Source organism: Phacochoerus africanus, chromosome 5, assembly GCF_016906955.1.
Source record: "Phacochoerus africanus isolate WHEZ1 chromosome 5, ROS_Pafr_v1, whole genome shotgun sequence".
NCBI lineage: Eukaryota > Metazoa > Chordata > Mammalia > Artiodactyla > Suidae > Phacochoerus > Phacochoerus africanus.
The window spans coordinates 18836431-18861684 of NC_062548.1; the positions used below are offsets into that span (position 1 = coordinate 18836431).

The 25254-nt window shown below is 51.8% G+C and overlaps 1 protein-coding gene across 1 annotated transcript; it reads left to right on the forward strand.

Annotated features, from left to right (window-relative positions):
• Positions 1-465: 465 nt before the first annotated feature.
• LOC125128392 (zinc finger protein 689) lies at positions 466-19608 on the forward strand. The gene is made up of 6 exons (XM_047782750.1): positions 466-1028; positions 1243-1356; positions 4041-5222; positions 16605-16847; positions 17145-17258; positions 18433-19608. Exons 1-6 carry the CDS (start codon positions 824-826, stop codon positions 18957-18959), a joined length of 2385 nt encoding a protein of 794 aa, XP_047638706.1. The 5' UTR covers positions 466-823; the 3' UTR covers positions 18960-19608.
• Positions 19609-25254: the final 5646 nt, after the last annotated feature.

Consider the following 25254-nt stretch of genomic DNA (forward strand, 5'->3'; position numbering starts at 1 on the left):
TAGCAGGACCTCTCTGAGATTTTCTTAGTTAGTAGAACCAGGGTGATAATCATCCCTTCACACAATGGTAACAAAAAATAAATAAGACGAAATGTGTGATATGCTGGGCGTGGTACCTGAGCCCAAGTTAATTCTCCTCCCTAAAAGGCCACAAGGTAGTTACACGCTATCTGCCGCGAAGGCTTCTCTGAGAAAGCCACTATAAGGTAAACCAGGGAAATCTCAGACCCGGGTTGGCCAGAGTGGCTCCGTCGCGCAAATCCTTCCCTACCTCGGCTTATCGGGGGGTCGCCCTTGGCGCCTCCAGACTCACAGCAGTCGCCTAACGCCGAGTCCAACTCCCTGCCCTTACGTTTCCGTTGGCTTCATTTAAACAGGCCGCTTTTGGCATCACCCAATCAGAATGCTCGATCTTCGGCCGCCGCCCAATGAGCGCGTGGAATGGGGGAAAAAGGGCGTGAAGCCCAATCGCAGCGCCATCACACTTGAGGGCAAAGAGGTTAGAAAGCCGGCATGGCGCTCCGGTCAATAAAATCGATAGCTGGAAGCTGCCTGTGTTTCAGGCAAAGGCGGTGCAGTAGCGGCGCCGCCATTTTCCCCGAAGGCATCTTCCGGTGCCTTTCACCCAAGTTCGGGCAGGAGTTTCCTGAATAACAGCGAAAGGTTTCCGTTAGCCCCGCAGGCGGCCGATTCCGGTTCCCTCCGGGCCTCCCTGGGCACGCTCCGCCCGGGTCCGGCGGGGGCTCCCAAACCCCGGGGCCAGCTAGCTCCCAGGGGCCGAGGCCGGGACGGGGACGGTCGTGGCGCCGGCTTCTCGGACCCAATGGCGCGGTCTTCCGCTCCGCTCCCCGCGCGGGGAGCGGGAGAGGCCGGACCCGGCCGGAGAAGGGGAAGGAGGCCAAGGGCGGTGAAGTTCGCGGACGTGGCCGTGTACTTCTCCCCGGAGGAGTGGGGGTGTCTGCGGCCCGCGCAGAGGGCCCTGTACCGGGACGTGATGCGGGAGACCTACGGCCACCTGGGCTCGCTCGGTGAGGCCCGGCCCAGTCCGCTTCCGCGGGGCCGAAGGGATGGAGGAGATGGGGGGCGGGGGAAGGGCAGGGAGACCAGAGTGTCCGAGGTCCTGGCCTGCGACCAGGTTGTGTGAAGGGAGGAGGACGGGGGCTTGGCAGGAGATGCACCGGGTAGATGTATCTACCCAGCGTTGTGGACGATCTGGGCCTCTGACTGGTTCTCCTTCCCCAGGGTGCGCAGGTCCCAAACCATCCCTCATCTCCTGGTTGGAACGAAATACCGATGATTGGGAACCGGCTGCCCTGGATCCACAGGAGTGCCCAAGGGGGGTAACAGTCCAGAGAAGTGAGTGAAAGATGCCTCTGTGGAGGGTTTGCAGCCTCTAATGGCTCGGTCCAGTGTTTTGGTGGCCAGGGGTACCGATGACCTATGCTGTAATGCTCCACTGACTGTGTTCATTTTCACAGCCTAGGGGTTCTTGTCTCATTGATGGTGAGTCCCTCCCTCCACCAACGATACACTTGTCAGTTTGTAAACTAACCACCTGGGATTGTCTGTTGTGTGAGTGGATCCCTGAGCTTTTTTTTTTTTTTTTTTTTTTTTAAAAAGAGCTATTGGAGTTCTCTGTTGTGGCTCAGCGAGTTAAGAACCCAACCAGTACCCCCCAAGGATTCCGGTTCGATCCCTGGCCTTGTTCAGTGGGGTTAAGGATCTGGTGTTGCTGCTAAGCCATGATGTATAGCTGGCAGATACAGTTGGGATCCAGTGTGGCTGTGGCCATGGCCTGCAGCTCCAATTGGACCCCTAGCCTGGGAACTTCCTTATGCTGCAGATGTGGCCATAAAAAAAAAGAAAGAGCTACTATCTTTCTGCCTACTTCTAGGACTCTGCCTCCTGCCTGCTTTGAACTAGGCTGTGACTGAGATACTACACCTCTTGAGTTTTCTGGGGTTGGGTTGAAGGGATCTTACGGAGCACGGGGTCTGGGGTGCAGGGCCTGTTTTTGCTCTTCTGACAGGATGACCCTGATGAGTGCAGGCATCTGCAACTCTCCTCAGGATCAGGCAAGGCCCTGATGAAGGCCGTGCAGGTAGAAGAGCCCCACATCCACCCACAGGGGCAGCTGCAACTGTCCGGGCTGGAGCTTCTGTGCCAGATTGTCTAAGAGCGGGGCTGTCTTTCTAAGATTCAGATCCGACATGGTATTTCCTTGCTTAAAAACTTTTAAGTTTTCACCAAGTCAGGTTGTCAAATTGCTGTTGGTTATAACTAGGTCACTTGGGGAACTCTTTTTTTTTTTTTGTCTTTTTACGGCTGCATCCGAGGCATATGGAGGTTCCCAGGCTAGGGGTCTAATTGGAACTACAGCTTCCGGCCTACACCACAGCCACAGCAACGCCAGATCCTTAACCCACTGAGCAAGGCCAGGGATCGGACCCACGTCCTCATGGATACTAGTTGGGTTCATTACCGCTGCACCACAACGGGAACTTTTTTTTGGCCACCCTGAGGCATATGGAGTTCCCTGGGCCAGGCATCAGGTCCCAACCTCAGCTGCGACCTAAACCCCAGCTGAGGCAGTGCCCGATCCTTAACCTGCTGTGCCCAGCAGGGGATCAAACCTGCGTCCCAGTGCTCCAGAGATGCTTCTGATTCCATTATGCCACAGTGGGAACTAATCCGTTTTCATTTTGTCTGTGTCCACGGCCTACAGAAGTTCCCAGACCAGGGATCAAACCTTAGCCACAGGAGTGACAATGCCAACGCTAGGACACCAGGGAAGTTTGGTGTTTTTTCATTTTTGTTTTTTGTTTTTAAATAATAGCTTCAGTTAATTTGGGTGAACCCTTAGGTTTCTGGTTTGGTTCTCTGTGGCCTTAAGGCACCAGAAGCAACAGCAGCATTTGGGAATATATTAGAAAAGGCAGATTCTTGGGGCACACCCTAGATGGGCTGAATCCAAAGCTGGAAGTGGAGCTCAGCAGTCTGTTTCATTACAGCCTCCAAACGATTTGGTTCCCAATAAAATTTGAGAAGCATTGGTTTAGGGGGCCTCATGACCTAGTTATTGCTAATTCCTACCTCATTAGTTTTCACTTCTTGCATTTGTTTTCACACCACAGCCACAGCAATGCTGGATCTGATACACATTTACAACCAGCAGTGTTGGATCCTTAACCCACTGAGTGAGGCCAGGGATCAAACCTGCGTCCTCATGGACACTAGTCAGGTTCATTAACGGCTGAGCCACGGCGGGAACTCCAAAAACTTTGTTGTTGTTGTTGTTGCTGCTATTTCTTGGGCCACTCCCGCGGCATATGGAGGTTCCCAGACTAGGGGTTGAATCGGAGCTGCAGCCACCGGCCTACGCCAGAGCCACAGCAACGCAGGATCCGAGCCGCGTCTGCAACCTACACCACAGCTCACGGCAACGCCGGATCGTTAACCCACTGAGCAAGGCCAGGGACCGAACCCGCAACCTCATGGTTCCTAGTCGGATTCGTTAACCACTGCACCACGACGGGAACTCCTCCAAAAACTTTTTAATTTTTTTTTGTGTGTGTCTTTTTGCCTTTTCCGGGGCCGCTCACGCGGCCTATGGAGATTCCCAGGCTAGGGGTCTAATTGGAGCCGTAGCCACTGGCCTATGCCAGAGCCACAGCAACACAGGATCCGAGCCGCATGTGCAGCCTACACCATAGCTCACGGCAACGCCAGATCCTTAACCCACTGAGCAAGGCCAGGGATTGAACCTGCAACCTCGTGGTTTCTAGTCGGATTCGTTAACCACTGTGGCATGACGGGAACTCCAAACTTTTTAATTTTTAAGGTCATTTTAATCTCCAAGAAACCTTCCTTGGCTTCTCCAAGCTAGGCTAGGGGCTCCTGTAATACCCTGTTTTCCTATTTGACTGTGTCACAAACACTCCTTGAGGATGGGGCTGAGTCCATCTGTCTTATAACCTGTAACACTGATAGGAAAGAGCAGGAGCCTGATATTGATTAATGTCTGCTTTGCATCCCGGTAGAAACCAGAACCAGAAAGAAGAACGAAGACAAGGAAGTCTTCCCGCCTAGGGAGGCACCCCGAAAGGGGAAGCGAGGGCGCCGGCCCAGCAAACCCCGCCTGATCCCCCGGCAGACCTCCGGAGGGCCCATCTGCCCTGACTGCGGCTGTACCTTTCCCGACCACCCGGCCCTGCAGAGCCACAAGTGTGCGCAGAACCTGAAAAAGCCTTACCCTTGTCCAGACTGCGGGCGCCGCTTTTCCTACCCGTCCCTGCTGGTCAGTCACCGGCGGGCGCACTCTGGGGAGTGTCCCTATGTCTGCGACCAGTGTGGCAAGCGCTTCTCCCAGCGCAAGAACCTCTCCCAGCACCAGGTGATCCACACCGGCGAGAAGCCCTACCACTGCCCTGACTGTGGCCGCTGCTTCCGGAGGAGCCGGTCCCTGGCCAATCACCGGACCACGCACACGGGTGAAAAACCGCACCAGTGCCCGAGCTGCGGGCGGCGCTTCGCCTACCCCTCCCTGCTGGCCATCCACCAGCGCACGCACACGGGCGAGAAGCCCTACACCTGCCTGGAGTGCAGCCGGCGCTTCCGCCAGCGCACGGCGCTCGTCATCCACCAGCGCATCCACACCGGCGAGAAGCCCTACCCGTGCCCGGACTGCGAGCGCCGTTTCTCCTCGTCCTCCCGCCTGGTCAGTCACCGGCGGGTGCACTCCGGGGAGCGGCCCTACGCCTGCGAGCACTGCGAGGCCCGCTTCTCGCAGCGCAGCACGCTGCTCCAGCACCAGCTGCTGCACACGGGCGAGAAGCCCTACCCGTGCCCGGACTGCGGCCGCGCCTTCCGGCGGAGCGGCTCCCTGGCCATACACCGCAGCACGCACACCGAGGAGAAGCTGCACGCGTGCGGCGACTGCGGCCGCCGCTTCGCCTACCCCTCGCTGCTGGCCAGTCACCGGCGCGTGCACTCGGGCGAGCGGCCCTACGCCTGCGACCTGTGCTCCAAGCGCTTCGCCCAGTGGAGCCACCTGGCCCAGCACCAGCTCCTGCACACCGGGGAGAAGCCTTTCCCCTGCCTCGAGTGCGGCCGGTGCTTCCGCCAGAGATGGTCCCTGGCCGTCCACAAGTGCAGCCCCAGGGTCCAGAACTGCAGCCCGAGATCTGCTCTCGGGGGGCCGAACCAGAAGGGCGATGCCCTTTAGAGCGGGAAGGCCCGTACAAGCGCGTTTCATGGCGGGGCGCAGAAAGGGGAAGGGGCCCCCAGCCACACAGGGCAGGGCTGGAGCTCAGCCCCAGCGCTCCTGCTACTCAGAGCTGAACTTGAGCGGATTCTGCCGTGCTGGCTGCCTTAATTCGTGTGTCTGGAACAGACGGCCCCAGGAGGCGAGGTGACCTCGTTTGGTTAGTTTTCTAAGCTACCCTCATCCGAAAAGGATTTCTGTGTGTGGATGTCAGGCTGAAAGTTCTCCCCACCTAATTCATACAGCCTGCACCTGTCCCCTTGCCTCGCGAGAGGTCAGGAGGGTGCTGTGGATGGGGAGCAGGATCTTCCCCTCTGCCCCGTCCTCCCTTCCAGGTTTAAACAGACCTGGTTTAGCCCCTTTTTTACAATGTTCCTGCCAAGTGGTCTTCTCCCCTTGACAGGGAGCTCACTACCTCACAAGGCAGGTCATTGCACTGAGGGATAGCTCTGATCCTTAGAGGAACCTTCAGTACCACCGTCCCCTTCCCAGGAAGCCTGGCCCGGAAGGTTTCAAACGTGATCTACACGGCCGGCTCTCAGAAAACTTAATCACAACTCGCCACCATGCTGTCAGGTTGAATAGCATTGAGTAGGTCAATTATTCCTTAAAGACAGGGTTTCAGTCACCACACATGATCTGTTCCCAAAATGGCACTGGTTTTTCAATGTCCCTTCTCAAGGGTCATACAAGATAAGCCAACATCAGGGTACACCCCCTGTGTCCTTGGTCTGTACTTGTTTTAACAGCTCTAGATCACTTTGGATCTGCGGGTAGTGGCAGTGTGCCAGGGGTTTATTGGTCGCAGACATCTAAGTACCTAAGCCTTTTCTTTTTCTTCTGCACCCTGTGTTTGGAAAGTTGGTTTAAGATGCCTCTGGGACATAAGTGCAGTGAGCTTGGGGAAGAAGGTTGATTTTAAGGCAAAGCAGGGGCCTAGCAGCAAGAAGTAAAACCAGGACCAGCCTGTCCTCTTATCTAGTGGATTTGGATTAGCTCCAGGCAGCCAGTGGCTGGAAAACTCTTGAGAACTGGGTCTCACGCCCCCGATTCCCATCAGCATAAGGAGACACGAGCCCAGAACTGTCTATGAGCCCTCTGTCAACACTGTTCATGAAATGAGGTGAGGCCATTATTCGAGGTCAGAAAGCTAGGGAACTGTGTATAAAGCAGGAAGCGACTACAGGCATCAGGTTATGCTCATGCCCAGCCTCTTGCGTAAGTTCCAGATGGTGGCAGCACCAATGTTTTAATCTCTCACATGCCTCCGTGGCCCCCATCCCCGAGTAGGTGTTCTGTGACGCTTTACTGAATTAATAAGGCCTGCCACTTCGCCTTGGGCACCTGCACCAAATTGGAGTTTCCAAACATGACTTAGATCCCAACAGCTGGTGTGGCTCATCCTCCTACCCCTGCTGCTGCTTCCTGCAGCTCTCCTGACATCAGCCCGAGGGGGTGTCCCTGGGAACAGCGTTGGAAACCTCTGTTCTGTATTTAACAAGTGTCATCAAAGCTGTCTGTTTCTCCTTGGACTGATGGGTTACCCCAAAGCAGCGGTCATCCCAGACTGAATTTCATTAAAATGTCTGATGAATGGCTTATGTTCCTTGTGGAATTACTGCATAAAATATAAATCTAGTTCCTTGACTGCGTAGACATTTTTACATTTCTGATGGAAATTCCCCACCCCCGGCCCCAGCAGGGCCCTATTAGAATTCTGCCTAGCTCTGTTTTATTTTTATTATTTTTGGCCACACCCACAGCATGTGGAAGTTCCTGGGTGAAGTACTGAACCTGTGCCACAGCCGTAACCCAAGCTTCGCCAGTTGACAATGCCAAATCCTTAACTCACTGTGCCACAAGGGAACTGCTAAACCTGTTTTTTTGTTTTGTTTTTTGGCTCAAGGCATATAAAGTTCCCAGGCCAGGGATCAGATCTGAGCCACAGTTGTGACCTAAGCTGAACTCTGGACCCTTAACTCACTGTGCTAGGCATGGGATCAAACCTGCATCCCAGTGCTCCCAAGATGCCGCCAATCCCGTTGCACCACAGTGGGAACTCCTCCTAGCCCTGTTTTATTTATCTTTTTGGTCTTTTTCTAGGGCTGCACCCGTGGCATATGGAGGTTCCCAGGCTAGGGGTCTAATTGGAGCTACAGCTTATGGCCTGTACCACAGCCACAGCCATGCCAGATCCTTAACCCACTGAGCAAGGCCAGGGATGGAACCCACAACCTCATAGTTCCTAGTCAGATTAGTTAACCACTGAGCCACGACGGGAACTCCCCTCCCAGCCCTGTTTTAGAACAGGCTCTTTTCCCTACCTTTAGCATCAAGCTGACCCAACTCTTTCCTTACCTAGGAATCCCGAGACATTTCTTTGGCCTGCATTTTGTAACTCATAAAACATGGGAGCCGTTGGTGGCCACGTTCCAGTACAGCATCTGTGGGGGGCTGAGATGAGAGACAAGCTGTTAGGGTCCCAAATGCACTTCAGTCCCAGGATCTGTCTGATGACCAGCTGTGATCTTGCCCCCTCATTGAGTGGGAGATCCCAGTATTCTCGCAAATAACTAGCTAATCTACAGCCTCAGTGTGGGTTAACGTCTCATCTATCTTCATGCCCACATGTGAGTTACGAAGAAACAAAGCGCCCCCACTGCCAGCCTTCCCACTCCATTCTCAGCTGAACCTTCAACGTTACTTATGTCTGTCATATACCCCAAACTGGTGACTGCCTTCTCCTTCTCTAAGAAAACACAAGAGAATAAAAATAAAATGTTAGAAAAAATTGTTTTGGAGTTCCCATTGTGGCACAGCGGAAACGAATCTGACTAGGAAGCATGAGGTTGCGGGTTTGATCCCCGGCCTCGTTCAGTGGGTTAAGGACCCGACGTTGCCGTGAGCTGTGGGGTAGGTCGCAGACATGGCTTGGATCTGGCATGGCTGTGGCTGTGGTGTAGGCCGGCGGTGTAGCTCCGATTCGACCACTAGTCTGGGAACCTCCACATGCTGTGGGAGTGGCCCTAAAAAGACAAAAAAAAAAGGCAAATTTTCCTTCACAGGATATCAAGTAGCAATATCTTCAAATGTTGATACGCTGTTCTATCAAATCCCTCTACTTCACAATGTAATATCATATACTCTACATACTCCAATTTTCAATCATTCTCAGGATGTTAACAGAGTTACTGGGAACACTGGGAAGAAATCATGAGCAAAGACATTAGGGTGCACCAATTTCTGACAGAGCCAAAATTGAGGAGTGATCTGCTTTAGGAAACAGTTCCACCAAAAACAGCACGTGAAGAGAAATAATTTAGTGTTCCAGACATTAAATGCCCAGCTGACTCCAAATTGCCATTTAATATGCTTTATATTATAGGATATAAAAACGACCCGCGTCTCTGAAATGTTAAGCTGACTTCAAACAATCGGAACCTCTCATATTCAACATCCTACTATTTTCTGGCTGAATCAAAAAGGAAGCAAGTAGGAGTTCCCATCCTGGATCAGCAGAAACAAATCTGACTAGCCATCCCTGGCCTCGCTCGGTGGGTTAAGGATCTGGCGTTGCCGTGAGCTGTGGTGTAGGTCGCAGGCGTGGTTCGGATCCGGCGTGGCTGTGGCTGTGGTGTAGGCCAGAGGCTACAGGTCCGATTCGACCCCTAGCCTGGGAACCTCCATGTGCCACGGGTTCGGCCCTAAAAAGAAAAAAGACAAAAATAAACGAGTGATTTCACCACTTTAAAAAAAAATCATTTACACTTTAAAGAAAATGAGGTGGCATTCCCTCCTTTTTAAAAATGTTTCTACAGCTACTAAAAACTTGCATTTACAAAATCGTTGATAGAAATATTCCTCCGAGTTGCACAAGAAGGTAGGCAGGGACCATAGATAAGGCCAAATGTGTGACCTCAATCGGCGAGTTTCTCTCCTCTATCAGAGGCTGGGCTCTCCTCACTTTTCTTTTCTTGGCTGCACCTGTGGTATGTGGACGTTCCCGGGCCAGGGACTGAACCCACACCACGGCAGTGACCCAAGCTGCAGCACTGACAATGCAAGACCCTTAACCCACTGCAGCATAACCCACTTAACCCCCTGTGGCTCTTTTCCCTTTTGTTTGCACTTTTTTTGTCTGAAGATTTATCTTTTCCTGCTGCCTTTTCGACTTCACTTCCACCTTTTTTTTTTTTTTTGGGTCTTTTTAGGGCCACACCTGAGGAAACTCCTAGGCTAGGGGTTGAATCAGAGCTGCAGCAGCCAGCCTACATCACAGCCACAGCAATGTGGGATCCGAGCTGCATCTGTGACCTACACCACAGCTCGTGGCAACACGGGATCCTTAACCCACTGAGTGCGCCAGGGATTGAACCCAAGTCCTCATGGATACTAGTCAGGTTCCTTACCACTGAGCCACACCGGGAACTCCTTCACTTCCACTTTTACAGAAGCAGGTTTAGCTGACAAACTTGCTAATCTCCTCCTAGGCTCCTCCTTCACAAAACTGACCTTCCTCTTGGGTGTGGTGGTAGGGGTGGGCGTGTGCTGGGTGCCTGCGAGCTGCAGTGAATCTCAAGCCATTGCTCTTCCTCCCACCACCTGAGGTGATGGGACCCACCATAAGGGACCCTATCCTCATTTTTGGGGAATTCTCTTTTCTTTCGCTGTACTGATTGGGTGACTTCCATTACCCTTCTCACTGGTCTCTTTGCATTCTCTGATCCCCTCTTGCTTTCCACTAATGTATTTTTTTCATTTCAGTTACTAAATTCCAAAGCTCTAAAACTTTTTTTCTTTATTTGTCTTTTTAGGGCTGCAACGGGGGCACATGGATGTTCCCAGGCTAGGTGTCGAATTGTTTCGGCAGCTACTGTCCTACACCACAGCCTCAGCAATTTGGGATCCAAGCTGGGTCTATGACCTACACCACAGCTCACCACAACGTTGGATCCTTAACCTGCTAAGTGATGCCAGGGATCAAACCCGAGTCCTCATGGATACTAGTCAGGTTCATTAACTGCCGAGCCACGATGGGAACTCCTAAACCTTTCTTTTTTATATCTTCTCGCCCTTTGATAATTTCCTTACTGGATTCATTCATATCTCTTCTGAATTCGGTGAGCATCTTTTATGACTGTTATTTAGAGTTCTATATCCAGTAAACTGCTGGCCTCCATTTCATTTAGTTCTTTTTCTAAGGTTTTGTCTTGTTCTTTCCTTTGGAAGATATTCTGTAGTTTCTTCATTTTGCCTAACTCTCTGTGTTTGTTCCTACATATATCAGCTTTGTCTCCCAGTCTTTAACGAATGACCTTCTTGTGTGTGTGTGTGTGTGTGTGTGTGTGTGTGTGTACGACATCCCTCCTGCTTGTGGGCTGCCCCACAGGAGGTGGGGAGTTCTCACCAGACCACGACTCTGCCCCTCCTACCTTCTCAAGGTGGCCTTTTCCTTATATCCTTAGTTGTAGAAAAACCTGTCCTGATAGTAGTCTTCTGGTCAGCTCTCAGGGGTAGCTGTTCTATAAGCAGCTGTTGTTTTGCAGGGTCCTGGGAGATGAACTCAACATCTTCCTGCTCCACCATCTTGATCCAGAACTAAAAACACACAGGCATAAAAACAAAAACAGGAATTCCTGTCGTGGTGCAGTGGTTAACGAATCCGACTAGGAACCATGAGGTTGCGGGTTCGACCCTGCCCTTGCTCAGTGGGTTGAGGATCTGGCATTGCCATGAGTAGGTCACAGACGCGGCTTGGATCCCGAGTTGCTGTGGCTCTGGCATAGGCCGGTGGCTATGGCTCCGATTGGACCCCTCACCTGGGAACCTCCATATGCCGCGGGAGCGGCCCAAGAAATGGCAAAAAGACAAAAAAACCAAAACAAACAAAAAAAAACCCAAAACAAAAACAGCCCGTGGATCAGCAGGTGGAGGATCTGGGATTGTCACTGCCATGGCTCGGGAAGAACTGACAACATCCTTAGGAGACGATCAATCCTATTACTCATTTATGAGGTGTAATTTGAACACAGGTTTTCTGATTGAGTCAGAGTCCATACAGTATTACAATTACAATAACAACTGCAATACAACAACTATATGTACGTATACATGCATACACATATATTTACACATACACACATACATTTAAATGTATAAATTTAACATATTTTAACACATGGATATTAAACATATAAGCACTAATATGTAAATATAAAATATAGGTATATATTTAGTGGCTGCACCCTCAGCATAGGTAAGTTCCCCAGCTAGGGACTGAATCGGAGCAGCAGCTCTGATCATTTAACCCACAGCGTCAGGCCAGGGATCCAACCCACTTCTCCACTGCGACCCTAGCGGCTGCAGTTTGGATTGTTAAGCCACTGCGACACAGCAGCAACTCCAACTGCAAGCTCACGGTCCACGAGTACTTATTTTGGGCAGGGCGCTACCCTAAGCACATAACTCCACCTAAGTTCAACTTAGAAGGGAGCCAGAAGATGACTTTGAATCTGCCTCTGCCGCAGGTGAACAATCACCTGCCCTGCACTCGATTTCAGCCGACTGTACAAGGGAGACGTCTGTGGCCTTCGAGCACGGGCCAGATCACATACCTGGTAGGAACCTATTTCCGAAGCTCACGTGGCTACTAGCCCTGCCCGAGGGTCCGCAGCGCAGTGTTGGAACAGGTCGCCCCTCGCTCCCCGACCTCCAGAATTCGCCTCAGTCTTTCCCTTGGGCTTTTACACACCTCCTAGCCCCGCACCCCAGACCTGCCTGTAAGAGGTCTCATGAGAGTCGCAGAAAGGAGTACCTTACTCGTCAGAATCTCTCTCTCTCTAGATTCTTGTCCCAGAAAAGCCAGATAAGGAGAGAGCCAGCCGCCCCTTCACCGCCGGCCACCTTCGGCCCTATGGATCCTTTCCTCTCGGTCTTTCAAACCGGCCGCCTCGGAAAGGCCAATCACAGCCTTCATTCTTCTCCTGTGGACCGGTACTGTCCAATCAACACACGTCATCTATCGGCGGGTTACTCCCTGGAGTCCAACCTCCTTTCCGGTTTGCCCCTTGGTACTTCAGGGCAAATAAGAAACGTAAGGGATGCTGAGGTCGGAGGGACGCCATCTTGGTTAAGGGCAGGGCTGTGGGGCTTGAAGAACTTTTTCTGAGGAAGGGCGGAAACGGCGGAACGTTTCCACATTTCCCTGAAGCCTCTGCGAAGCACCAAAGGGTTTGCCCATGGCTCCGCCCCCGGCTCTTGTTCTCGGTGGCTGAGGTGCCAGGGGAGGCCGGCTCCGGGCTTCCAGGGAAAGCCTCCCGGGGGCTGTGAGGATCGTGGACGTGGCCGTGTACTCGGGAGGAGTGGGGGTGTCTGCGGCCCTCACCGAGGGTCCTGAACCGGCACGTGACATAGGAAACCTACGGCCCACCTGGGCGCGCTCGGTGAGGCCCGGCAGCCTGGCCAGGACTCTAATATGTGGGAAGCAGGGACTGATGCGCCCAGAGGTAGTGGGGTTGGAAGTGTGGAGCACTGAGCAAGGGGCCTCAGCTGTCCTTTCAGTGTTCGGCCCAGCCCAGTATTTCCTTTTCGGAGGATTTTCAGGCCCCAGACCCGCCTTTATCTCTTGGGTGGAAGGAGAGTTGGATGCCTGAAGCCCAGAGGCCGAGAATCCAGATCTCTGCAGCTGTCAGCAGAGACGAGAGAAAAGTAGCAGGAAGACCTTCACTTCAAACCCATCTTTGAAACTCCCTTCCCCCACTAGGATCCTCTCCACACTGCCCCCTCCAAAGCCCCTCAGTGTCTCCCTGCACTTCATCTCCGGAAAGGTTCTCTCACTGCACAATGGCTCAAAACAACAGCTGTTAAGGGATTGGTAGGGCCTCTTAATCATCCTGGAAAACCCCAGTTTAATGCAAAATTGAGCTTGGGCTTCCAAAGCAGCCAAGAAAAATGGGAAACCCATATGTAATTTGGTGGTTTTTTGTTTTTGGTTTTTTTTTTTTTCCTGTCTTTTCTAGGGCCGCTCCTGCAGCATATGGAGGTTCCCAGGAGAGGGGTCCAATCAGAGCTGTAGCCGCCGGCCTACGCCAAAGCCTCAGCAACTCGGGATCCCAGCCGCGTCTGTGACCTACACCACAGCTCATGGCAACGCCAGATCGTTAACTCACTGAGGGAGGCGAGGGATCAAACCCAAAACCTCATGGTTCCTAGTCGGATTCCTTAACCACTGAGCCAGGATGGCAACAACAGTTTGATTTTTGTTGTTGTTTTTTTGTTTTTGTTTTTGTTTTTTCTCCTTTTCCTTTTAGGGCCACAGGCCATAGAAGCTCCCAGGCTAGGGGTGGAATCCAAACTACAGCTGCCCCAGCAACACAGGCTCGAAATCATCAAGAGGCCAGGGATCCAGCCCGCATCTTCTCGGAGACTATGTCTGAGCCACAACGGGAACTCCTGTAATTTGGGTTTTGTTGTGATAAAGTGAAGACAATGCTTCTTTTGGATATTGGTTATATGGATCGCAGTATAATTGGATAATGCCATTCATCAGAGACATTTAAAATAAAATGTTTTTCTGAGTTCCCTTGTGGGTTAAGGATACAGTGTTGTCACTGCTGCGGCTAAGGTCTCAGCTGTGGGGTGAGTTCAGTCCCCGGCCAGGGAACTTCCGGATGCGGTGGGTGCAGCTGTGATATCATAATAAATGTCTATTCATTCTGGAATCTAGGATGCTATCCAAGTGTAGACTTTTTTTGTCTTTTGTCTTTTTAGGGTGGCATATGGAGGTTCCCAGGCTAGGGGTCTGATCGGAGCTGTTGCTGCCGGCCTAACCACAGCCACAGCCACACCAGATCCGAGCTGCATCTGCGACCTACACCGCAGGTCATGGCAACGCTGGATCCTTAACGCGATGAACAAGGCCAGGGATCGAACCTGCAACCTCATGGTTCCTAGTCTGATTCGTTTCCGCTACACCACGACGGGAACTCCAACCAAGTGTAGACTTTTTGATGGTGTCCTTGAATAGATAGCACCAAGGGAGGTTATTCAATGGCTGTCTGCAAAGATCGTAAAGGGGCTCAGGATTCTAAGCTCCTGGAGGCTGGGCCCACCACCATCCTCAATGCCTGACACAGAATAGGGATTCAAGATTGTTGACTCCTCCCTTTTTCTCCACACTTCCAGGCTTTCCTTTATTGAGAATTTCTAGACAATGGAGTTTGCTTTTACTCCAGGCCAAGTTTCAAGGCTTGTTAAGGCACCAGTCTTTGAGCTTCACTCCCAGGGGCTGTATACTCAGCCATTCACGCTGCCTCCTAAGGCTGGCCAACGGCTGGAACACGCTGCTAAATTTCAAGTTTTATCTTTTTCCCTGTCTTAGAATCCAGGGATGGGAGTAAGAAGAAAGAAGGGCAGAAGAGGCCCAAGCGAAAAAGCGATGGAGCATGAGGGGTTGTCTGTCAAGGAATGGTTGCCATCCAGTACACCACCTGGCCCAATCACAGAGCAAACATTCCAGAGTCCACAGAAACACCAGATCCCAGACGTGTCTGCAACCAACACCGCAGCTCATGGCAACACTGGATGCTTAACCCGACTGAAGGCCTAAGGAGGGAGATTTCCCAGAAAAAAAAAAAAAATGGGGATTTGAGATTTGATGCTATCTTTGGCAATGTGCACAACTTTAAGAAGCAGGGTAAATAATGTAAGGAGGAAAGAAAGACAATTAGAAAATTCAAGAAGGAATTCCCATGGTGGCTCAGCAGGTTAAGAACCTGACTAGTATCAATGAGGAAGCAGGTTCAATCCCTGGCTTTGATCAGTGGGTTAACAATCCAGTGTTGCCTTGAGCTTCAGTTGAGGTCGAAGAATCAGCTTGAATCTGGAGCGGCTGTGGCTGTGGCTTGGTGTAGGCTAGTAGCTGCAGGTCCGATTGGTCCCCTAGCCTGGGAACTTCCATAGGCCAGGAAAAATTTTTTTTTCAGGAAAAGTAAGCAGTTGACAAGAAAATCAATATAATAACAACATATATAGGATATGTTACTATCATTTATTGCATTAAGTATTGGGGAAAAGAAGGGAATGGGCTAGAAGGTAAATATCAAATAGCCTAACAGGGTGCCCATAGTGTCTAAAATGAGTACAGGGATTTCCCGTTGTGACTCGGTGGTAAGGAATCTGACTAATATCCATGAGGACTTGGGTTTGATCCCTGGCCTGGCTCAGTGGGTTAAGGATCTGGTGCTGCTGTGAGCTGTGGTGTAGGTCGCAGATGCAGCTTGGATCTGGCGTGGCTGTGCCTGTGGCATAGGCCAGCGGCTGTAGCTCCGATTCAACCCCTAACCTGGGAACCTCCATATGCCGCGGATGTGGCTCTAAAAAGACAGAAAAACAAACAAAACAAAAACAAAAAACTTCCCTCATTCCAATTCCAGCCTCATCAAGCACTTTCCTCCATCCGTGGCTCAAGTCCAGAGACTGAGCAAGCGGAGCTGCAGGTGGCTTCACAGCTGTGGGTGGGTTGGACTGCAAACCCACAGTACCTGGTCTCCATCTCTGCTGTACACCCCTCCCCAGGGTTTGGCCGCAGAGGCCGGGGATGGCTTCTGGATCCTACCACAAGGAGGTGTGGAGGGAAACTGGGATACAAAGCCAAGCTCCCCAAAGCTAGGTCCTCTGTGGGTTCCAGAGTCCCGCTGATTGGCCGCGGTGCAGCATGGGCAGGGAGAGTGTTGGAAGCCTCCTGTCTGTCTATCTTTCTTTCCCTTTTAAGTTTTATTTTAAATTCTATTGAAATATAGATTGACAATATTGTGTTAAATTTGCTCTACAGCTAAGGGACTCAGTCACATACATATATTTTTTCATAGTCTTTTCCATTATGGTTTATCACAGGATATGTAAGATAGTTCCCCGTCCACGTTTCTTGAAAGCTAGAAAGCTCCCCTCGGTCTCCTCTACTCCCTGCCGCCAGGCGCTTCCTTCAAAACCCACCTGCGAGGCCATTGTATTTAAGGGCAAGTGAACGATGAAGCCAGAGAAGCCAGACCGGCGCCATGTTTGATAAGGTCAATGGGTGGCGCCCTTAAGGGCAACCAGTGGCAACTGAAGCCAGGAATATCGCCATATTTTCTGAAGGTACCTTCCGGGTCCCTCAACCCGGGTGTCTAAATCCAAGCTGCCCGTGAAGTGAATAAACACCGAGGGGGGTCTGTTTGTCCGCATCAGAATCCTGAATCCCAAACCGCCAATCCTTGCTCCCTCAGTCCCTCGGCTGCGCTCGGAAGCCAAGGCTGGGCGGGGCCGGGCTCGGGAGCCCTTCCTGCGGACGACGAAAGCTGAGGCCGGGCGCGGGGACCAGGCGGCCGCTGCTCGGGGCTGGGAGGCCCCATGGCGCCGCCTCCAGCCCCGCTCCTGGTGCTGAGACCCGGGGATACTGGGCCGGGTTGCAAGAAGCCCGCGGCCGTGAGGTTCGCGGACGTGGCCGTATACTTCTCCCCGGAGGAGTGGGGGTGTCTGCGGCCCGCGCAGAGGGCCCTGTACCGGGACGTGATGCGGGAGACCTACGGCCACCTGGGCGCGCTCGGTGAGGCCCCGGGTCAGAGCACCCCTCCACCTTCACTGGGGTTCAGAGGGGAGATGACATAAGAACCGAGAGGATCGTGAGCCCCGACCCCGCACTATTCCGCCAATGGCACCAGCCACCTCCCATCCCCCCAGCACTTCAGGCACCCTCTCCGAGTCCTTCCACCCGCACCCGCCCGCTTCGGGCAGGAGCCCTGCAGACCCACCCTGTCCAGGTTGAGCCTGAACTCCGAGGAGGTGCCTTCACCCTGACAGGGCAGCCTCTCAGGCCAGCACTGTGATCCCTGTTCTCTCCCAGGATTCCCAGGCCCCAAACCAGCCCTCATCTCTTGGATGGAACAGGAGAGTGAGGCTTGGAGCCCCGCCGCCCAGGATCCTGAGGAGGGGGAAAGCCTGGGAGGACCTCTGAGAGGTGAGGGATGGTCCCAGATCTCCCCCGCCTGGCATTCCAGGGCTTCCTGTCTAGCAATGTTTTCTTTCAGATCGCCATCTGCAGCGTCCCTAAAGGAAAGAAAGAGCCGACCGAAGAGCCAACTCTTCTTTCCTATAGAGAAGGGAAGAAGGCAGACCTGGTACAAAGTTTGCAGAACTTGGGACAGTAGCCATGTTGAGACCAGAGTAAGATAATCAGAAGCCCCGGGGGAGTTCTGTGGTGCAGCGGGTTAAGGATCCAGCATTGTCACTGCAGCAGCTCAGGTTGCTGTTGTGGCTTGGGTTCTATCCCCAGCCTGGGAACTTCGGCCATGGGTGAGGAAAAAAAAAAAAGGAAAAGAAAAAAAAAATTGGAGCCCAAGTCCATGATTCCCTCTTATAGAAACACTGCTCATTCTCCCCTTTTCTGGAACAACTAAAACCCCCTAAGAATGGAAGCAGCTTCATTCAGGTCTGCCTTTCACATTCCTCAAGCAAGGCAATGTGGTGCAAGAGAAAATGCCCAGGAATAGACAAGTTGGTTCTTCACCCCCTTATTATCCCTCAACAGAATAATCTTTTTTTTTTTTTTTTTTTTGCCTTTTGAGGACTGCATCTGAGGCATATCGAGGTTCCCAGGCTAGGGATTGAATCGGAGCTGTAGCCACTGGCCTCCACCACAGCCACAGCAATGCAGGATCCGAGCCACGTCTGCAACCTGCCTCACAGTTCACGGGAACGCCTTAACCCACGGAGGAACCTGCATCCTCATGGGTCTAATCACATTCGTTTCCGCTGAGCCACGCCTGGGCCTCCAACAGAACAATCTTGAGTGAATATCTTTCCTCCTCTATAACATGTCTTAACCCTACAAAAATTGAGAAACCGCAATAACAATTGGCACTGCTTGTTGAGCATTTGCTAAGTGTGCAACGCGTCTACACATTTACTCCTCTCAACAGCCCTGTGAAATAAGGAAACCACGATGACTCTCATTTGACATACAAGGAACCAAGGCCCAAATAACTCACTCTTAAGAGATCTGAACCCTCCTTCAAAGCCTGGGTATTAAACCCTGGGCAGAACTTTAGCACTTCCCTAAGTAAAAGCATCCTACGACCTGAGACAATATAAGCCAATGTATTTTAACATGTAACTTAATTCCTGTTCCCTAGGAGATGCCGCAAACCAAAAGGAAGATGAACCCGAGGCAGGGCCAGGAGCCAAAGGACCCAGAAAGACGTCCGGAAAGGAGAGGCCCGAAGAACTGGTTAAACACACCCCTGAGTCGACCATCAGCAAAACCTCGGCCAGAGCACAGACACCCAGGAACGCTGCGCGGGACCAGAGCGCAGGTGCGCAGCCCCCGGTCCCGGTCCCCGGCGGCGGCGTGGATGCTCAGGCCAGCCAGCGGCGCCACGTGTGCGCGGACTGCGGCCGCCGCTTCACCTACCCGTCGCTGCTGGTCAGCCACCGGCGCATGCACTCCGGCGAGCGGCCCTTCCCCTGCCCCGAGTGTGGCATGCGCTTCAAGAGGAAGTTCGCCGTGGAAGCGCACCAGTGGATCCACCGCTCCTGCTCTGGCGGGCGGCGGGGCCGGAGGCCTGGGATCCGGGCTGTGCCTCGGGCCCCGGTCCGAGGTGACCGGGACCCGCCAGTGCTGTTCCGCCACTACCCGGACATCTTCGAGGAGTGCGGCTGAGCGGCTCCCGCACGCTGCCCTTGACGGAGCCTGACCTGGGCTCTAAGGACTGACTGGTCCCTGAGGGAAGCTCCTGTGTCAGGACCTAAAATTCGTTCCTTGGGCCTCCCCCAGGGATCCCTCAAGTTTCCAAGCTTGTAAAAAGAAAAGTGCCTGTAAAGATTCAAATAGATTCAACTCGACACCCCCTCTCCCCAGTCTTTCTAAACAAATGAAGGGAGTGAGATGCTTGGACTTTTCTCAGCGTTATCTCAGTAGCAGGGGCGACCAAGATCTTGTGCAAACACTGTCTCCAAAAATCAGCTCAGCGCTTATCTGCTGCAGAGGGAAACGCTGCTGAGGGGACAAAGGCTGGAGAGGAGGCCACGGATGCAAGGCATGGCTAAACCCCGCCTAACTGACAGCCCCAGGAAGCCCTGCCAGTGACATGGGTGCAAAGCATACAGAAACCCCAGTTGCGGACTCATCTCTGCACCTTGCCCCCAAGGCACAGCTGGTAAGTCACACACCCTGCCTGAGCCTCAGCTCCCTCCTCTGTAAAATGAAGATCAATAAAATCTACCTCAAAGGGTTACTGTGAAGATTGCAATTGTAACAAGATTATGTATGGCATAGTAAATGTGCAATAAATATTTGTTGAAAGAGTGAATGATGTTGGCATTTTACCCCTCAGAACGTGAAAAGATAGGTTCCCATTGTGGTTCAGCAGTAGGTAACGAACCTGACTGGTATGACTCATGAGGATGCGGGTTCCATCCCTGGCCCTGCTCGGTGGGTTACATATCCAGTGTTACCACGAGCTGCGGTGTAGGTCGCAGAGGTGACTCATGGCCGTGGCTGTGGCTGGCAGATGCAGCTCCAATTCAATTCAACCCCTAGGAGGCAGGGATGAATACCAATAGCTACATTTTACAGATGAATAAACTGAGGCTCAAGGTTTCACTGCTACAAGGCAGCAGAGCTGGAAACTGGCCCTGTGCCCACCTGTATCTACCACTTACAAGCACTCAGATCTGGGCCCAACACAGGTCAGGGGCTCGGGTGAGGGTGAAGTGAGAACTCAGTTCTGGGCGGGGAGCCAGCCTTGCTTGTCTGGGGGAGACTCGGCAGGAAACCGAGAGCCCGGCCAAGGCCAGTGACTTTCACTTGGAAAGGACAGTCAGTGTTCGGTGGCCACATATTGCCTGACTTCTGTTGGAGAGACAGCAGGTGATAAGGGAGCTCGGAGACGAGGGAAGCTAATTTCACTCATTCCTTAAATACCATTGAAGACTTTGTGGGGGTTTTTTGGGTGGGGGAGCTACAGGGACATGCTGACTCAGGTCTAGCCTTCAAGAGCGTGATTTAGGGAATTCCCGTTGTGGCTCAGTAAGTTAAGAAGCTGACTAGTATCCATGAGGATGTGGGTTCAGTCCCTGGCCTTGATCAGTGGGCTAAAGAATCCAGCATTGCCACAAGCTACGGCGTAGGTCATGGATGTGGCCTGGATCCCGTGTTGCTGTAGCTCTAATTCAACCCCTAGCTTGGGAACATCCATATGCCACGGGTGTGGCCCTAAGAAGCTCAAAAAGAAGGAGTTCTGTCTTGTCACAGTGGAAATGAATCCAACTAGGAACCATGAGGTTGCAGGTTCGATCCCTGGCCTCCCTCAGTGGGTTAAAGATCCGGAGTTGCCGTGAGCTATGGTGTAGTTGGCAGACCCGCCTCGGATCTGGCATTGCTGTGACTGTGATGTAGGCTGGCAGCAACAGCTCGAATTGGACCCCTAGCCTGGGAACCTCCATGTGCCAAGGGTGTGGCCCTAAAAAGACAAAAGAGCAAAAAGAAAAAGAAAGAAGGTGGAGCTGGAGAGAGGAGGAGCCGCAGAGGAAGGGGGAGCAGAACCAGGCACAGTGTGAAGCAGAGCTGCCTGGGTCAGCACAAGGCACAGGACAAGTGTTGTCTGTGCTTGTTTGTCCAGCTAACAATTATCCATTAAGCATGGATCATGTGCGAGGTGAAAATGTATGTGCAAAGAAACAGCAAGGAAATCAGATGCAGGAATCCTCTTGGAGCTTATAATTGGAGTGGGGAGAGTTGAGTGACAAGCCAGTACATAAATAAGACAAGGTACTGTGATTGCAAATTATAAGCTCTACAGGAGTTCCTGTCATGGCTCAGTGGTTAACGAACTGACTAGCATCCATGAGGACGTGGGTTTGATCCCTGGCCTTGATCAGTGGGTTAAGGATCTGGCGTTGCCACAAGCTGTAGTGTAGGTTGCAGACGTGGCTCGGATCTCACCTTGCTGTGGCTGTGGCATATGCTGGTGGCTACAGCTCCAATTCGACCCCTAGCCTGCAAATCTCCATATGCCATGGTTTTGGCCCTAAAAAAATTTTTTTTTTGGATTTGATTCTAAATAAATTGGGAAGCCACTGCATTGTTGTTTGCTTTTTTTGTTTGTTTTTGTGGGCTGCACCCGTGGCATATGGAGGTTCTCAGGCTAAGGGTTGAATCAGAGCTGCAGCTGCTGGCCTACACCGCAGCCATGGCAATGTCAGATCCTTAACCCACTGTTAATTGAAGCCAGGGATTGAACATGAGTCCTCACGGATACTAGTCAGAATTGTTTCCGCTGAGTCACGACAAGAACTTCTCACTTTTTAAAACATTTTATTTTATTTTACTTTTTTGCTTTTTTAGGGCTGCATGTGTGGCATATGAAAATCCCACGCTAAGGGTTGAATCAGAGCTGCCGATGCTGGCCTACCAAACAACCACAGCAATGCCAGATCCAAGCCAAGTCTGTGACCTACACCACAGCTCAGGGAACTTGGGATCCTTAACCCACTGAGCGGGGCCAGGGCTGGAACCCACATCTTCATGGTTACTAGTCGGGTTCATAATCACTGAGCCACCACAGAGACTCCCTTTTAATATTTTAAATTATAGTTAATTTTTTTGTGTGTGTGGTAACCTACACATCATAAAATTTACCATTTTAATTTTTTTTTTGTCTTTTTGCCTTTTCTAGGGCCGCTTCCATGGCATATGGAGGTTCCCAGGCTAGGGGTCTAATTGGAGCCGTAGCCACCGGCCTACGCCACAGCCAAGCAACTTGGGATCCGAGCTGCGTCTGTGACCTACACCACAGCTCACAGCAATGCTGGATCCTTAACCCACTGAGCAAGGCTAGGGATCGAACCCACAACCTCAGGGTTCCTAGTCGGATTCGTTAACCACTGAGCCGCAATGAGAAGGACTCATTTTAAATATTTTTATTTTTGTTTTTTTACTTTATTTTTTATTTTTTTTTGTCTTTTTGCCTTTTTTTCTAGGGTTGCTTCCAAGGCATATGGAAGTTCCCAGGCTAGGGGTCCAATTGGAGCCGTAGCCACCGGCCTACGCCACAGCCAAGCAATTAGGGATCCGAGCCGCATCTGCAGTCTACACCACAGCTCACAGCAACGCCAGATCCTTCACCTGCTGAGCAAGGCCAGGGATCGAACCCGCAACCTCATGGTTCCTGGTCGGATTCGTTAACCACTGAGCCACGACAGGAACTCCTGAAATATTTTTAAATGTACAGTTGGGTGGCATTAAGTACATTCACACTCTTAGGCAACCAGCACCACTATACCTCTCTCTAACTGTTTCATCTCCCCAATAGAAACTCTGTACCCTTTAAACAAAATGCCCTATTCCCTCTTTGCCCAGCCCCTGGTAACCAAAATTCAACTTCCTGTCTTTATAAATTTGACTACTTTAGGGACCTCATATAAACCACTGTTTTGTTTTTTTGGGGGCCACCCTATGGCATATGGAGTTCCCAGGCTCAAGATCAGATCTGAGCTGCAGCTGCAGCAGTACTGGATCCTTTAATCCACTGTGTCAGGTCGGGGATTGAACCTTCATCCTGGCGCCGAGAGATGTCCGACATGGATTCCACTGCGCCACAGTGGGAACTCCCCCCTGGAGAGTTTTAAGCACATGACCGTCAAGGGTTCAGGTAATCTGATTTGAATTTAAAAACTTACTTTGCTATTACATTTATTTATTTACATATTGATTTATGTATTTTTTGTCTTTTTTGAGGGCCGCACCGGCACTATGTGGAGGTTCCCAGGCTAGGGGTCTAATCAGAGCTGTTGCTGCTGGTCTATACCACAGCAACGCAGGATCCAAGCCACATCTGGGACCTACACAACAGCTCACAGCAATGCTGGAGCTTTAACCCACTGAGCGAGGCCAGGGATCGAACCTGCAACCTCATGGTTCCTAGTCAGATTCGTTAACCACTGAGCCACGATGGGAACTCCCAGTATTATGTTTAGAATGGATAGACAATAAGGTCTTACTGTACAGCCCAGGGAACTGTATCCAATGTCCTGGCATAGACCATGATGGAAAGTAATATGAAAAAAAGAATATGTATATGTATGACTGAGTCACTTTGCTGTACAGCAGAAATTGGCACAACATTGTAAATCAACTGTACATTAATAATAATACTTTTTAAAAATGACACAAAACCCACTCTGGCTGCTCTGAGGAGGGATGGCAGTGGAGGAAGTTGAGTGGAGGTGAGAGAAGCAGAAGAACTGGAGGTAGACACTCGAAGAGGAAAGGATAGGGCTTGTCCGAGGGCTGGATGTGGGAGCTGCAGTATCAGAGGGGCCCAGGACAAGGACAAAATTTTTGGCTGAGTGAGGAGGATGGAGATAACGGGGTAGACTGTGGCTTCCTGTAGCTGGCAGGGAGCTCTTGGAGCTGTCTGGTTCAATGTTTTTTATTTTTAGGGCCACACCTGAGGCATATGGAAGTTCTCAGGCCAGGGGTTGAATTGGAGCTGCAGCTGGGGTCTACACCACAGCCACAGCAATACCAGATCTGAGTGGCATCTGCGACCTACACCACAGCTCGTGGCAACACCAGATTGTTAACTCACTGAATGAGGCCAAGGATTGAATCCACAGCCTCACAGACACTGTGTGGGGTCCTTAACCGGCTGAACCGCAACAGGAACTCCTGGTTCAAAGTCTGAAGCAGGGTTTGAGAAACTGAGGGTGGACCTCTTTGTTGAGGGCACTCTAGAAGGGGCAGGAAGAAGTGGCACTTGTTGCCATCTTGCGGGAATATTGCTCCACAGAATATGCTGGGAAAGGCGGAGGCCCAGAGACCAGCCTGGAGACCCCAGGCCTAAATCAGCAAGGACCCGAACCAGAGGAGCTAACTGTTTTGTGAAGCCTGTCACCCTCCTGTAGGGCAATTTCACTTGAATGACCTTTGGCCCCACCCACCAGCATATGGAACTTCTGAGGCCAAAGATCTAATCCGGACCCATCTTAGACCTATCGCACAGTGATCACACCAGATCTATCTCTCACCTCCACTCAACTATAACCCACTGTGCTGATCCAGGAATCGAACCAGCAACACCACAGAGACAAGCCACATCATTAACGTACTGGGCCACAGAGGGATGACTCCTGAATGACACCTCCCTGTACTTGACTCCTAAACACAACCCTCTTATGTACTTTTTTTCTTTTACAGTCAGAGAAATTTTTTCTTTTCTTTTTAGGGCATATGAAGGTTCCCAGGCTAAGGGTCTAATCGGAGTTGTAGCCGCTGGCCTATGCCACAGCCACAGCAACGCAGGATCGGAGCCACATCTGCGACCTACACCACAGCTCACAGCAACACCAGATCCTTGACCCACTGAGTGAGGCCAGGGATCGAACCCGCAACCTCATGGTTCCTAGTCGGATTTGTTTCTGCTGCGCCACGACAGGAACTCTGAGAAATTCTTTTTTAACTTACTTTTAATCCTTATGCCCTGCTCTGCGACCTACACCACAGCTCAGGGCAACGCTGGATCCTTAACCCGCTGAATGACACCAGGGATAGAACCCACATCCTCATGGATCCTAGTCGGGCTCCTTACCGCTGAGCCACAGCAGGAACTTCCAAGAGGGTCCTTCTGACCTTTCTCAGACCTTATCCTATTCACTCCCGGCTGCCCCTACAACCTCCTGGAACAGGAGCTTCCAGAATTTCAGTCTCGACCAGGCTTCCAATAGAGAAGGTTCCTGGACCATCTCATTTTTAGATCCTCAGCACTGGGAATAATCTGCTGTCACCCCGTGACGGGTCGAAGCCCGCGGATAAACGACCCAGAGCCGGAAAAAAACGTCTGAATTCGCAGCGGCAGAACGAGTCGGGCTCGGAGCTGGAGGCGATGGACGCCAGCCTGGGCGGGGCCGCGGCTGCACCTCCAGCGCGGCGGGCACTGGGACCCGGCTGGGAAGCG

Bases quoted from the DNA above. Each gene is read 5' to 3' on its own strand.
- LOC125128392 (XM_047782750.1), top strand. From the start codon at position 824: ATGGCGCGGTCTTCCGCTCCGCTCCCCGCGCGGGGAGCGGGAGAGGCC. The intron at 1,029-1,242 runs GTGAGGCCCGGC...CTCCTTCCCCAG, and splicing joins CGGCCACCTGGGCTCGCTCG to GGTGCGCAGGTCCCAAACCA. The intron at 1,357-4,040 runs GTGAGTGAAAGA...GCATCCCGGTAG, and splicing joins GGGGGTAACAGTCCAGAGAA to AAACCAGAACCAGAAAGAAG.